The 14,843-nt window shown below is 36.0% G+C and overlaps 3 protein-coding genes across 5 annotated transcripts; 2 read left to right on the top strand and 1 right to left on the bottom strand.

Annotated features, from left to right (window-relative positions):
• Positions 1 to 136: 136 nt before the first annotated feature.
• LOC125222020 (V-type proton ATPase subunit e1-like) lies at positions 137 to 2,499 on the bottom strand. The gene is made up of 4 exons (XM_048124403.2): positions 2,341 to 2,499; positions 1,990 to 2,130; positions 1,556 to 1,603; positions 137 to 458 (listed from the first exon to the last, which is right to left on the bottom strand). The coding sequence occupies exons 2-4, from the start codon at positions 2,085 to 2,087 to the stop codon at positions 392 to 394; spliced, it is 213 nt and encodes a 70-aa protein (XP_047980360.1). The 5' UTR covers positions 2,088 to 2,130; positions 2,341 to 2,499; the 3' UTR covers positions 137 to 391.
• A 4,186-nt stretch (positions 2,500 to 6,685) lies between these two features.
• Positions 6,686 to 10,423, top strand: NHX3 (Na+/H+ (sodium hydrogen) exchanger 3). Of its 2 annotated transcripts, none has more exons than XM_048081859.2 (14): positions 6,686 to 7,080; positions 7,149 to 7,267; positions 7,340 to 7,437; positions 7,518 to 7,577; positions 7,663 to 7,709; positions 7,782 to 7,976; positions 8,069 to 8,115; positions 8,205 to 8,271; positions 8,421 to 8,521; positions 8,750 to 8,851; positions 9,217 to 9,361; positions 9,646 to 9,708; positions 9,794 to 9,877; positions 10,001 to 10,423. In XM_048081859.2, the coding sequence occupies exons 1-14, from the start codon at positions 6,916 to 6,918 to the stop codon at positions 10,229 to 10,231; spliced, it is 1,524 nt and encodes a 507-aa protein (XP_047937816.2). In that variant the 5' UTR covers positions 6,686 to 6,915; the 3' UTR covers positions 10,232 to 10,423. The 2 variants fall into 2 exon arrangements, with proteins under 2 accessions (XP_047937816.2, XP_047937815.2); XM_048081858.2 differs by having other exon boundaries at positions 6,688 to 7,080; positions 9,953 to 10,423.
• Positions 10,424 to 11,689: 1,266 nt separating this feature from the next.
• Positions 11,690 to 13,812, top strand: LOC125224222 (rho GDP-dissociation inhibitor 1-like). 2 transcript variants are annotated; one of them, XM_048127587.2, is made up of 6 exons: positions 11,690 to 11,838; positions 12,013 to 12,196; positions 12,316 to 12,382; positions 12,484 to 12,702; positions 12,786 to 12,910; positions 13,470 to 13,812. In XM_048127587.2, the coding sequence occupies exons 2-6, from the start codon at positions 12,026 to 12,028 to the stop codon at positions 13,545 to 13,547; spliced, it is 660 nt and encodes a 219-aa protein (XP_047983544.1). In that variant the 5' UTR covers positions 11,690 to 11,838; positions 12,013 to 12,025; the 3' UTR covers positions 13,548 to 13,812. The 2 variants fall into 2 exon arrangements, with proteins under 2 accessions (XP_047983544.1, XP_047983543.1); XM_048127586.2 differs by lacking the exon at positions 11,690 to 11,838 and having other exon boundaries at positions 11,900 to 12,196.
• Positions 13,813 to 14,843: the final 1,031 nt, after the last annotated feature.

Genomic DNA, 14,843 nt, shown 5'->3' with positions numbered 1-14,843 from the left:
ATAGTACTAGATTCTTTTGTTTCAATTAAGTTGAATTTGATTTGATTCAACGATTCGAAGATTAAACACAACAAAGATGATCATGTTGTTGGTGCAGTGTAGAAGGAAACATGGAAGTTTTCAAGCAGAAAACAGATACACAATAACACAAACCATATTTATTCTCTCTCAAGGTACATAAACCAAGATAGCAACGTTCAACAAATGAATAAGATCCATGGAAAGGATTACAAATAGGAAAATGGCGTACAATCTGATAAATACTTCGAAGATGTTTTCATTAACAAAAATGTAATATAAATATTACATAAGAGGGTTCCAATGTAATTCACTGCTTTTGGCTTACCCCTGTAACACTCAACGATGCAGGGTTCATGGGCACTTGGAGATCTCATTCCTCTTCATTCAGAATGGGAACAATCAGAGGGTTCATCTGTGCCAAGTATACTATCGCCCACCTGCGTATGCACAACATACAATCTTACAACTATGACAAAAATGAAAAAGAGTAGCTCACTAAATCAAGAAGACATCTCTTTCCACCATTTATTATATGAGCAGAACCAAGAGGCGTGACTTGACTATTTTGATATAAGAGGATACATGTGGTTTGAGAAATGTAAGTATCCAGTTAAAAATGTCAAGTTTTGGCCTACAAGTACATTCTACACTCTTATCTTGGAGTTATCTTACCCAAAATGACCAAAAATGTGTGTTCTTATCATGTTTTGCTGTATCTATCTTCCCTACCAAACTACCCCTTAGTGTCCAGCATTGTTATAATCCAATTTTCCACACATAATGTGACATCCATCAGGTCATTTTTCTCAAAAACAAATTATCCTGATTCTAGCAGTCCTGAAATCCTTCTCAGTTCTAGACCAAGCATGCCACCCACCAGTACTTTATTTGTATTTATACAAGTTGGAGAGAAATGTAATATGTGTTTTTCACAATTTCAGGTAACATTCCTTCCCCAACTCAAGCTTACATGAGAGAGAGAGAGATTATGCTCTTAAATGTGCCGCTATGATCTAACCTAAAGGACCCAGACCCCAACTGATGCCCATCAAAATTCTGTGTAAGTCTAGACATCACTGGTCACGTAAATAGTTAACAACATTGTTGTCAATTAATGTATAACCAAATTTTATGTAGTTGGTCACTTCCCTCAATATGTGGAGGATTAAAAATAACCAAATGTCAATGTTCATCTACAAGGCAATAGTACCTAAAATGTTTTTAAAACTTTGTTAAAATGATAACAATAAGATCAAGTCAAGGATTGTTCTAAGAAGGGAACTTGTTTAAAGGATTTTGAGACAGGAATTTCAGTTTTGCTGAAAAGAAGAGCACTGCCACTGGCCCATTTTGCACACATACACAGATTCCAGTCAAAGGAGCTAAACTAGTACATAGAACTTCACCTCAGCTACACTATTGGAAGAATAGATGATTTAAGTTATGCAAAAAAAGAAAGATACCGACGAATGCTTATTACCAAGGTCAACAACATGCATCATCACTTTTTTGTAAACAAGGAGAACAAACTTACATCATCCAACAGCAAACAGTCGCTGTAATAATCAATGTCAGAAGTAACCTGCATTGCAGAATACAATTGCATTAACATAAACTCTTTCCACAAATTAAAGTGAGTTTCGAGACACAGTTCGCTATTTAACTAGATCAACAGATGATAAATCCAGCTACCAAACATAGAAAATAGCTGGACACATACAAATTAAACTGAGTTCCGAGACAGTTCGCTATTACTATCACTTAATAAAGCATGGAGATGAATAACATATAACCAAAGATTATGGTCAACAGGTAAGAACATTGTTCTAGAGCAACCAAAAAGTCAAGATAGCTCAATAGAAATTACAAATAAAAACTTACAGCAGAAATCATGGCAATAATTAACTTCAGAAACCACATGCCAAAAAAAAGCAACCTAATGGAGAAAATCTTAAAATGTCAACATACAGGTTAGTGGATGGCCCTTTGTTGCAGCAGATTCTGGTTAACAATGATGCGATTATGCCAACCAATACGAAGATCAGAGTAGTCACCAAAAACCCCATTTCCGATGCTTTTCCCAAATACAGTTATAATCAACGCTTTTACCTGCCGAGATAATATAATTAACTAATTTCAATAAACAGATCCATCACCAATCCAATCTAGAATTTAACAATTTGATATCTTAGCTTTTCTGAAAAAAGAAAATACGAGAATGAGATGATCTGGAATTGAAATTTTAACGGGATCGATGCATTGATAAGAAACCTCGACATCAAATAGAGAAGTAAAAATGAACATCGGTGTGGGGAAAACCTTGATTACGGTGACCGGCGAAATCTTCCGGTGATGGGGAGTGCTAGATCCGTCGTGGCTTTGATGAGATTGAAATTTAATAATCAAATCTTTTGCAACGAATCGCGTTGCAATTTGATAGCCTGGGCCTCGAATTTTTATTTAGTAAAGGAGTAATTAAAATATAGTGATAGGCTTTCTACTAATTCAGCCCAATAAATTGCAATTCGTTGAGTAAAATATAGCAGTACAAGTAAATTGGAGGCAGTATGGTAATATTGCTAACATAAAATTTAAAATATATTTTTTTTAATAATAAGATGAAATTAGTAACTCTTTATGTCCTACAAAGTTTGTCCCAGTTTGATCCAGTGTAGATTTTAAAAAATTATTTGACTTTGTATTAAATTGGGGTGTGTAGTGAAATAAGGGTCTCACACTGAAGAGATTGGTAATTTTATGGAACGGACGAAAAATGATAAAATGAGACAAAAGGGAGTAATTTTTTGGATATCCTACGTCATTTCATAAATTAAAGTCTATATGATTAAGTTAATTCCATTTCAGACTGTAGCCACTAACACCAATCCGTGTAAGGATTCATTAGAGCATCCACAATGGGGCGGACGATGGCTTAACCATCGTCTGCGGATGAAGCGCGGACGATTCTCATCGTCCGTCGCATCGTCCGCCACTGTGGCATCGCGGACGATGCTCACGCGTTTTTTTTTCTTTCAATTTTTTTTCTTATTTAGACAGCACAATTCTCTACCATTTCACACACTCCAATTTCACATCTCTTCAATTTCTCTTCAATTATTCTCTCATCTTCTCAAAAATAATCCCGACGACTACGATTTGAGTACATCGGATGGCTGCAGACGGGCCTTGACTCGAGCCTTGTTCGATGTCGTTAATGAAGGCGCGGTGGAATGCTTGGCACAAATGCAGCGGGAGCAGGCAGCGGCGGCGGCGGTGGCGGCACGGGTCCCTCGGCCGATACGACGTCGGACGTATATCCCGCGCGAGCACGACGTAGCTCATGAACGTCTGTTCGCAGATTATTTTGCAGAGAATCCACGGTGGGGCCCGAATGTTTTTCATCGCCGTTTTAGAATGAGCCGAAATCTTTTTCTCTGCATTGTGCACACGTTGGAGGGACGTGATATATACTTCCAGTATCGGGGAGACGGCATCGGCAGACCCGGACTTACGCCGTTGCAGAAGTGCACGGTTGCGATCCGGCAGTTGGCCTACGGCACCACGGCGGATATGTTCGACGAGTACCTTCACGTCGGGGATACAACTGGCCGCGAATGTCTCAAGAAATTTTGTAAGATAGTTGTGGAGGCTTTTGGCGACACATATTTGCCACGCCCGACTGCTGATGATTGCCAGAGGCTGATGAGGATGCACGAGACGGTGCACGGCTTCCCTGGGATGCTAGAGATTATCGACTGTATGCATTGGCAGTGGAAGAACTGCCCTACGGCGTGGAGAGACCAATTTACCAGCGGCTACAAGGGCAGCCACCCTACGATGATCCTGGAAGCCGTCGCTGACCACCGCCTCTGGATCTGGCATGCCTACTTCAGTGTAGCCGGGTCGAATAACGACATCAACGTCCTCAACTCGTCCACCCTCTTCGCGGATCAGTGCAGGGGTCGCGGACTGGCCATCGAGTTCACTGCCAACGGCCGCAGACATCATATGGGGTACTACTTGGCCGATGGCATATATCCAAGGTGGCCTGTTTTTTTGAAGACGATCAGCTGCCCAATTGGTGAGAGGAGAGTCTTGTTTGCGGCAAAGCAGGAGTCTGCGCGAAAGGATGTGGAGTGGGCTTTTGGGGTGCTCCAATCGCGGTAAGCAATCGTGAAAGGTCCGACGCGTTTCTGGTACAAGGAAGTCATCGTGACGTCATGTATGCGTGCATCATTATGCATAACATGATAGTCGAACAAGAAGTTGGACATGTCACTGATTGGGTGGATGATGAAGCCAGACCTAGCTCCAGCACGGCGACCCCGCCTGTCACTCGAGGATTACCGATGGGTTTCGGTGAGGTTCTACAGCGACAGACCTTAATGCGCAGCCAACAAGACCATACTCAGCTTATGACCGACATGATTGAAGAAGTTTGGAACCGCAACCGCCGTTGAGAATTTGTAGTTTTTTCACATTCGTAGTGTAATGTTTTAATTTTAATGAAATGAAGTTTTTTTTTCCAAATTTTGAAGTATTCAAATATTCAAATAGTAGATAAAATACTTAGGGCGGGCTATAGTCCGCTTCATTGCAGGTGGAAGTGGCGGAGGACAAAATGCCCTTAGTCACTAACAATACTTTAAATTTTTTTCTCTCTTACTTTCACCAATTATGCATTAAAACTTGTGTCAAATCAAATATTCATATGTTTTAGAGAAGGATGGAGTTTTAAATTTGGTCTTTAGAGTTATCGTAAATTGCACGTTCGGTAGCCTCGCACTGTGCGACTCTACCTCCGCATAAATGGATATACGCATGTTTCAGTTTTGGGGAATTTAATTCGTACTTCTTTCAAAATATGGGATCAAGATAAGCGGATCTTTTATATTTTTGCTAATTTCTCTTTCTTTCTTATTCTTTTCCATCACAAATTATGTGAACCAACTAAACTGTCCATTGTCTTATCTTTTCTTATTTATCCGTGTGATAGATTGGGATGATTGATCCAATCAACCTAGCAATAATAAACCATGGACAACTCGTTGTGAATTTGCCGCTAATTAGGTCGATCCTCCCAAAATTGTCACGTGAATAAAATAAGACAATGGGTGGTTTGATCTGTTCGCATTCTAACAAGGAAAAAGGATTAAAAAAAGAGAAAAAAAAAGAAGAAACCCTTAAAATGGAAAATTTAGTGTCCGGATCTCATATTCCAAAAGACCAACAAATTTAATTTTGATTTTAAAAAATTCAAGTTGATTAGTTTTTCGAATTGGATGTGATAGCCATTGTAATGTACTACTAGCTCCGTCCCGGAAGTTTGTCCCATTTTTCCATTTCTATCTATCCCCTAAAATTTGTCCCATTTTACTTTTTACTAAAAAGTAGTGGACCTCATATTCCACTAACTCATTCCTACTCACATTTTATTAATAAAACTAATACTTCACTCGTTCGTGAAAATTTGTCATCTATTTTTTTTTTCATCCGTCCCTAAAAATTTGTCACCTTTCACTTTTACTATACCATTTTTGGTAATGGACTCTACATTCCACTAACTCATTCCCACTCACATTTTATTTTAAAGAGAGAACATCTTTTTTGGTCCACGAACTTTGACAAAGTATCATTTTAGATCTGTGAACTTTGAAAATATCATTTGAGGTCCATCAACTAGGGTTAATATCATTTAAAGTACTTTTTTACTATTTTCAAGTTTTATTAGACGAAAATACCCTCAATAGTCAATACCTTAAATGGTATATATTTTTAATAAACTTATCATATATTCATATTTTTTATAAATATCTTTATAATATATTTTTGACGAATTTTCTAAATATAATTTGACCTTCAATATTATCAGTTAATTTTTTGACATGCAAGTAAAATTGCTTCTTCAATTTTTTATATTAAAGAATTTTAAAATTGAATAAAGAACTTTTCTTTAATAATAAAAAATTGAATAAAGATCTTTTCTTGCATGTCACAAGATTAGGTGATAATATTGAAGGTCAAATTATATTTAGAAAATTCATCAAAAATATATAGTAAAGATATTTATAAAAAATATGAGTATATGATAAGTTTATTAAAAATATTATATGCTTAAAGATATTGAAGGTATTTTTGTCCTGAAAAACTTGGAAATAGTAAAAAAGTACTTCAATTGATATTAACTCATAGTTGACAGACCTCAAATGATATTTTTAAAGTTCACGGACCTAAAATGATACTTTGGCAAAATTCATGGACAAAAAAAGATGTTCTCTCTATTTTAAAATTAATATATAAAAATATGACCCACATGCCACCAACTTTTTCAACTCACTTTTTATTACATTTCTTAAAACTTGTGTCGGGTCAAATGGTGTTGAATTTTGGAGGACGGAAGGAGTGTATAAAAGTAGGATTCACAATCTACTAACTTTTTTAACTGACTTTTCGTTACATTTTTTAAAATCCGTACCGGATCAAAGTGGGACAATATTTGGAGGATGGAGGTAGTAAATCATTTGAAAACGTGCATGGGTGATGAGAGAATTGAGCGGATGAGATTGTATCCATGCAGCTAGCAAAATACTCATACTTAATGCTTATCCAATTTTGCAATGAAACAGTAAAAAAGGGAAATCGGAAAAAATCAAAATAGGTTCGGTCCAGTAATCAGTTTGGTGCAGAGGGTGTAGTGTGGCCTATGGCGGTGCGACTGTGAGGAAGAGAGAGAAGAAGCAGGAGCAGTGAAACACGTACCACTATGCGCCCTCGAATTCGCGCCACCTGGCTCATTCTACCTCTACACATCACTCCCTTCCCTTCTCTCCATCATCACCATCATCATCATCCTCGCCTAATTCTCACTACCCCTAAATCGATCATTCAATTTCAATGGAACTGGATACCTTATGGAATACCGCCGCTAACCTCGCCGATTCGCACCAGCAGGTGGTTCCGCTCACCGTCTTCGTCGCCGTCCTCTGCTTCTGCTTGATCCTCGGCCACTTACTCGAAGAGAATCGATGGGTCAACGAATCAATCACCGCTCTCATTATCGTACATACACTCACATTTTCTCTAAATTGCACATCTCTCCATCAATTTCTTATTTTTTCTCATTTTAGGGATTAACCACGGGGACGATCGTTCTGTTGATTAGCAAAGGGAAGAGTTCACACATACTCAGATTTGATGAAGAGATTTTCTTCATCTATCTCCTTCCGCCCATCATATTCAATGCAGGGTGAGAATTTTGTGCTCAATTGCATTCAGTAGTAGTAGTGTGTATGTAATTTACGTTTATTGTGTGGTGTAGATTCCAGGTTAAGAAGAAACAGTTCTTCCATAACTTCTTCCCCATAATGTTGTTTGGGATTGTTGGAGTTTTCATATCGTCATCCATAGTTACAGCTGGTAATTTTATATTGTACTACTATTCATCTATTTTTTTTACCTCTGCATAGCTTGATTTTTCCATATCTTCGTTTCTGTAGGCAGCTGGTTCATTTTCCCCAAATTCGGTTTTGTTGGTCTGACTCATCGCGACTTTCTTGGTTCGTTCATTAGTTTCATTCGTTATTTGATTTTGTCAAATTCGAATGGTGAGTGCTAATTTATCTAACCTTCTTTCCTCAAAAGGCATTGGAACAATTTTTTCATCCACAGACACCGTATGCACTCTGCAGGTGAGGATAAGCTGGATAACTATAGACTATAGTAGTTATAGAGCTCAAGAAATGACATGAATCTTGATGTAGGTTCTGAATCAAGATGACACTCCATTGCTCTACAGCCTAGTCTTTGGTGAAGGGGTAGTAAACGATGCTACTTCAGTCGTTCTGTTTAATGCAATTCAAAAGCTTGATGTCAACAAAATAGATGGCTGGAAAGCAGCCGGAGTTTTAGTAGATTTCCTGTACCTATTCTCCACAAGCACTGCTTTAGGAGTTGCTGTGAGTTTGAGCTTGAATATTATGTTACATTTATCCATTCTCTAGTTCTCGAATCATGAATTGAAAAGCCAATTTTCTCTCTGTGCGTTCAGTCTGGCCTTGTGACTGCATACATTCTCAAGGGCTTATGCTTTGGACGGTAAACTTCTATTTATCTATGTGTTAGTTTTAACAAGTTTGATAACTCTTCTATCATATAAGGAGGACTTTGGTTTATATTCTCTGTAGACATTCAAGTATTCGAGAGATCGCTCTTATGGTCCTTATGGCATACCTTTCCTACATGTTGGCTGAGGTAATGGAAATAATGGAATCAATGTACCATAGCTACCTCATAGTTTACATGCAAATTGAATACGATATATTTCCGTGCAACATACTTTCTGAAGTATATTCATATAAAAACGTCTCTGTAAACTAACTGGGATGTTCTTGTTTTGACAGCTTTTCGACCTCAGTGGGATTCTGACTGTGTTCTTTTCTGGGATTTTTATGTCTCATTATGCATGGCATAATGTGACTGACAGTTCAAGAATCACGACCAAGTATGTCGATTATTTAGGCTTGCAAATATCGGGTGTTATTCTACTCCAAGTCACACTTTGATTTAGAGAAGAGATCATTATACTTGTTTGTTGTGGTTATGTTATACACCCACGATGATGATACTAAATTTATAAATAGCCACATAATGCAAAAATACAGATGAAAAATGAAGCAAAGTCCTCATTATGAATCAGTATCTTAGACATTTTAACTAATTTTATTTGCAGGCATGTGTTTGCGATGATGTCCTTTATTGCAGAAACATTTATATTCTTATACGTGGGAATGGATGCCCTGGATATCGAGAAATGGAAAATGAGCAAATTAAGGTAGCAACTCTTCTTTCAAAACCATTAACTTTTCCCTTTTCAATACTTTTTAATGGTAAGAACATAGTATAGTAGTTAACTCTATGGTTTAGTGATATGTTTCTTGTGCTTGCCTTATTTCAAGTCTTAAATAGCGTTTACAAACATGAAGCAAGTTTCCTGACCCAATAGTTACCTTTTTAAGGTGGTGAGCGGATAACCCTCCCTCTTATAAGGCGTTATAAGGGGGTGAGTGAGACCAATTTATAACGGTGGTTGTTGATTGTATGATGGTTTTCAAGAAAGTATGTGATGATTTTCATACTTTGCATCTCTCAGAAAATTGTTATCTATGGACTAAAATGTTATACAAATATTCCTTACAGTCTCTGGAATGCAATTGGTATATACTGTAGCGTCATGTTCCTGATATTACTAGGCCGTGCTGCTTTTGTTTTTCCTCTATCGGCAATATCAAATTGTATGGACCGAACTTCAACCCGATCAACTCCAATATCATTCAAGCACCAGGTTAGCACACTTGTTAAGTTTTTACTACAAAATTATCGTGTGTTGCTAGGCAAGGTTGGCCCATGATCACTTATGATGTTGAAGACAAGCTGCGGCACTTCATTAGTTTATTGGTCCATAAAAACACCAGTGTAAATATGTAGAAATGTAACTATAGGGATAGCCGGCAATAAGTAAAGAATCAAATCAGTATAGGCAAAATCTATGGATCGACTATACTGTGTACTCATTTCTTGCATAAACTCCCACGATTCGATTTATATATAGTTCCTCTGCTCAACTAGGTCGTCATTTGGTGGGCCGGGCTGATGAGAGGAGCAGTCTCCATTGCTTTGGCATTCAAGCAGGTAAGGCATATGCTCAGTTACTGATGCCATTGTTGTTTCTGAAAAGAGAAGTAAATGAAAACCTTTCTTCTTGGACACATTGTAGTTCACTCATTACGGCGTGCCACTAGACCCAGTAAATGCCACCATGGTGACAACGACAGCAATAGTAGTCGTCTTTAGCACATTGGTGAGTCGTTTACAAAATATGATCATTTCCTTGTCCCGAATGAATAGAGCTCTGATGATGAGAATCTAATTGCAGGTCTTCGGCTTCTTAACAAAGCCACTAATACACTACTTACTCCCTCAGGGAGGCACCAACACTCTAGACCGTGATCCAACGCTTACCAAAGAGGACATGAGGCTTCCTCTGCTTTCGTTCGAGGAATCAGCTTCGACGAACCTCAGCCGAGCAAAAGATGGTCTGACGAGGCTGATGGAGAGGCCTGTTTATACTATACATTCCTTCTGGCGGAGATTTGATGATGCTTACATGAGGCCAACTTTCGGCGGCCCGACAAGTGACCAGAGCTCACCGTGAGGGAGACTGTGGAAATGCCGCTGCATGAATATGGTCGGAGGTCAGTTACAAGGGATCTGGTTTTCCGATGTGATCAGCCACACTTGTTTTTTTACTATGATCAAGTGTAACATCTCGTTGATTCAGGTCTTTTTTTTTTGGTTGAAAAACGGTTTCACTCGGACTAGAAGAATAGAATTGTCGTTTTTGGCCCCTCTGGAGAAATTAGTTAAATTGAATCCATCTAATTAGTTAAATTTATTTATTTGTTGCTAACGAAAATGTAATTGAATAAAATGTCTCAAAACTCTTTAATGTAATATTGATATATTTTATTATATAATTTGGATGCAGCAAAATGTTAGTTAATATCATACTTGTTCTCCGCTGGTTTGTTGGGACTTAATTAATGACAATTCAGACAAAATTCTAATAGAAAAAAAAAAAAAAAAAGCCGACACACAAATCTTGGATCACCTTTGTTGGATGACCAAATTATTTTGTAAGTATATGAATTATTTTTGTTTACCAACCAATATCTCAACTATACACAATATCAGTAATCTTATGAGTTATTATTAAATGAGAACCACATCTATAAGTTAAATATACGTATTAGTTTGCAGGGGTAATCAAATGCTAACTAATTCCCAATTCAGAATCCAGAATTTCAATCAAATGTTAACTAATTCCCAATTCAGAACCCAGAATTTCAACATTATATTGTAAATTTCTCAACATATAGATATATCTTTATCAACATAATATGTAAATTTAAATCTCAACACAAAAAATAATTTTATCAACACAAATCTATTGAGAAAGTTTTGTCTTTGTGTTGATAATTTTAATACATAATATTGAGATAGTTCTGGGTTCTGGATTAGAATGTTGGTTTAATTTTACCGCGACCCTTAGTTTGCATATCAAAACATGAGTATATTTTAATAATAACAATTTTATTGTAATTTTACATATCCGATTGGTACAAAACAAATTCTTGAAACTGAACAAAAGAAAGTTGGGTCTAATACTATTATAGTACTAGTAGTATATCTTTGAATTATTTTTATACCAATTGACACTCAAAAATCAACAAAATGGTATAAAAGTCAGGAAAATCGAGATCATCTATTTTACGATATAATATGAGATGGAAATCACATTATAACCTAATGGAATATGGTCTTAGGGGATTATGACCTATATATATAAATGTGATGTGATATGGAAGTCTTTTCCAATGAGTTAGCAACTTAGCATATATTTATGACCAAAAATATGAGGGGTACAAAACACAGATTTGTCAAGAAAAATTAGAAGAAGGCCGCATTTCTTGGACATCTAATATTAATATTTCCCTCAATATAAATAAATAAATACATAAATTCCATGAATATTATTAAATCTCCCTGTATAATATCGGATCACCACAAATAAAGTCGCAATCCCCTTTTTGATCGATGACCATCTCCCATCATTTTTCACCACCTAAACAAGTTTCATATATTTGGTGCTCTCTTTTTTTCTCATTTGCCCTTTTCTTCTTCTAGAAGGCGTTCATGATTATGAAGCTGTTGGCAATCTGTTAGTTAAGACAACATTCCCATTAATTTACCCTTTTTCTGGTATGTTCCATCATTTTCCCATTCTCTTGTCTTTAATTATTATATTTTCTTTCTCATAATGTGGCATACTTTGTTGCAAGGGACGCGTGTTTTCTTTCTTTTCTCTTTATCCACAAAATCTTATGCATTGTTTTAGTAAAATATATACATATATTTTGATATGGGATCGGACAGAAAGAGAGAAACAATGACTTCGGAGGGTAGTTCGTCGTTGAAAGAGGAGTTATCCGATTCCGATGGAAAACCAGTTAGTCGGAATCCGAGTGAAGCCTCCATGTACACTGAGGACGACGAAGAAGTCGGCCATATCCAGATCGGTCCTAAATGTACAATCAAGGAACATCTCGAAAAAGATAAGGTTTTTTTTTTTTTTTTTTTTTTTTTTTCTAATAAATTTTTTTAAAAATAAATAGTACTACTCCTTACTACTACTATATTAATTTTTCTCGAGAAATAATAAAATTGCTTTTATTTTAGGATGATGAGAGCTTGAGGAAGTGGAAGGAACAACTCCTAGGAGGTGTGGATGTGAACGCCATTGATGGTATCTATTTAAATTTTTTCATGCAAATAATAATATAAATAATGATATGTATATAGGGATGTAAATTGAAAACAAATTAATTCAAATATAAAATTTGTTAGAGGCTCAAGAGCCAGATGTGAAGATAATGAGCCTGATGATATCATCGGAGGGGAGGCCGGACATTGTGCTTCCGATCCCGGAGTCGGGGAACATTAAAGGGTTGTGGTTCACGCTAAAGGAAGGAAGCCATTACCGTCTCCGATTTTCGATCAAGGTCAGCAATGACATTGTTTTAGGCCTCAGGTACACTAACACGGTGTGGAAGTCTGGCATCAAAGGTATTATGCATACTCTCTTTTTTTTGTTATAGGTCTTCTTGATTGGCTAACATATCATTGTATTGTGTTTTTACGTAAATAAGTCGATAGCTCAAAACAAATGCTCGGAACCTTTAGCCCTCAGGCGGAGCCCTACTTGCACGAAATGGACGAAGAGACTACTCCGTCTGGGGTTTTTGCTAGAGGCTCGTATTCAGCAAGAACTAAGGTACTCTTTTTCTAAAATTTATTGTTCAATTGGACCACGAACTTTCATTTCGTTAGGATTTTCCCAACCCGACCCGAATAGCATAATTCAAAATATTAAAGTTGTGTTTTGTTTATTCAAAAGTTGTCATTTGTTATGTAATACTTGTGACTGTATGTATTATTGTGCCAAATAGGATCCAAGTAATCAATTTAGTGACAAATAGGATTAAAATTGACATGTAGACAATCCGGGTTTCGTCGTTGACCCGCCGGGGGAAAATCCTAACGAAATGTAAGTTCGTGGTTTTAAAAACAAATCTCATAGTTCATGGAAAAATCGGAATTCGGGGAAAGGTTTTAGTTTAAAAAGCCAAAAACCCATAATATAATTACTAATTAGCTAGGGTGAATACATGCAAGGCAAATTGACCTAATTGATGATTTTCTAATCAAGAAATGCCAAAAATTCATCTTTAGTATAATTATAATTCTTTTAGTAAAAACACTTACTTTTATTCTATTATTATTTTTTGGGTGTGATGGTAATATTTATAAAATGAAATGATGTATTTATTCAGTTCATAGATGATGACAAGAAGTGCTATTTGGAGATCAACTACACATTTGACATTCAGAAAGAGTGGGCAAAGTCTTAAAAATTGCTGCTGCAAGGATTTACTTCCCTCAAATAAGCCCGGCCCCACAGCCACGTCACTAGACTGCCACTTGTGATCGTTAACAATTTTATTTTTTAATTGTTGTTTTAGACTTTTATTTAAATATGTCTGATAAAATTAGTTACAAAATGTTTTAGATAAAAATGTCGAGGAGCTTTTTTTTTTTTTTTTTTTTTTTTAAAGTGAAACATTTTAGTTGCATCTATAATTGCCTGTGTTAAATTAGTCCATTTTCATGGCTCAACTTTGGTAGAATGTTGAGGTTTAAAATGTTAAATTATGAAGTGATACTTTTTATGTCTTAACATTTTTTTATTGGAGAATAAATATGTTACTTGGTAATTTTATAAAAACAGGAATTGCGCTGAAAGTAATAATAATAGGCATAAGTGTTGATTTGTAATTGATTGATCATGAGGGATTTCATTATTACAATTTACAAAAGTAATAATAATAGGCATAAGTGTTGATTTGTAAAGCAGTAGATGAATTGACTACTATTATATACGTAATAATTTTTTTATTAATTTACATAAATATTTCATGTATTTTTATTATTTTTTTATTCACAACTATTTCAATTGAAAGTTATTTATCCATAGTTGAGCTAAGGCTTGTGCCTAACACTTATATTTGGACTTTGGGTTGTTCTTTGGAATATTTGTTGGACCATATTTTGAGCTATTGGCTCAGCTACAATTTGTCTGATCTAAGATTTTTTTTGTACTGGGATTAAGTTGGGATTAAGTTGGTCGGACAACTCAGTTAAGTCAGTAGCACACAAAAGGTTGTTCAAGTATGTCTCACGACCTATTAACAAGCTGAACACATGTTAGGATATATCTCGGATTTTAAATACTATGAGTCGAAACCATCAATTACTCCAACTCCCCTAGTCGTCATGTCTTTCTGAATGAGTAGTTGTGGATGAATTCAACATGCATCTTTGGTAGGGCCTAGTCGTTATGTCTTTCTGAATGAGTAGTTGTGGATGAATTCAGTATGCATGTTTGGTAGGGTAGATAACTCATCTATAATGAAATTCTATGAACAAAAATGACATTATTTTTATTTTAATTAATATAAAGTTTTAATGTATTTTTGGCATTATTTGATAAACTATTTTAATTGGAACTTTAGAAGTTACTTTCTGAAGAAAAAAAAAAAAGAAAAATAGGTGAAGAATGAAGACTGAAGTATAGAAATACTCTGTTTCAAAATTTAGTGATTTCCGTTATTTTCATTTGAAGAAGTATATGGACTTAAATGTTAATT

This window comes from Salvia hispanica, chromosome 1, assembly GCF_029641045.1.
Source record: "Salvia hispanica isolate PSC_SH4W2 chromosome 1, Shi_PSC_v1, whole genome shotgun sequence".
Lineage (NCBI taxonomy): Eukaryota > Viridiplantae > Streptophyta > Magnoliopsida > Lamiales > Lamiaceae > Salvia > Salvia hispanica.
The sequence above is the reverse complement of the archived record's forward strand: the minus strand, read 5'-3'. Positions and strand labels throughout refer to the sequence as shown.

Excerpts from the sequence above, each read along its gene's own strand:
- NHX3 (XM_048081858.2), top strand. The coding sequence starts at position 6,916 with ATGGAACTGGATACCTTATGGAATACCGCCGCTAACCTCGCCGATTCG. Across the intron at positions 7,268-7,339 it reads CCCATCATATTCAATGCAGG|ATTCCAGGTTAAGAAGAAAC; the intron begins GTGAGAATTTTG and ends TGTGTGGTGTAG. Across the intron at positions 9,709-9,793 it reads TTGCTTTGGCATTCAAGCAG|TTCACTCATTACGGCGTGCC; the intron begins GTAAGGCATATG and ends GACACATTGTAG.
- LOC125222020 (XM_048124403.2), bottom strand. The coding sequence starts at position 2,087 with ATGGGGTTTTTGGTGACTACTCTGATCTTCGTATTGGTTGGCATAATC. Across the intron at positions 1,604-1,989 it reads AAAGGGCCATCCACTAACCT|GTTACTTCTGACATTGATTA; the intron begins GTATGTTGACAT and ends TCTGCAATGCAG. Across the intron at positions 459-1,555 it reads ACTGTTTGCTGTTGGATGAT|GTGGGCGATAGTATACTTGG; the intron begins GTAAGTTTGTTC and ends GTGCATACGCAG.
- LOC125224222 (XM_048127586.2), top strand. The coding sequence starts at position 11,999 with ATGGGATCGGACAGAAAGAGAGAAACAATGACTTCGGAGGGTAGTTCG. Across the intron at positions 12,383-12,483 it reads GGATGTGAACGCCATTGATG|AGGCTCAAGAGCCAGATGTG; the intron begins GTATCTATTTAA and ends AAAATTTGTTAG. Across the intron at positions 12,911-13,469 it reads CGTATTCAGCAAGAACTAAG|TTCATAGATGATGACAAGAA; the intron begins GTACTCTTTTTC and ends GTATTTATTCAG.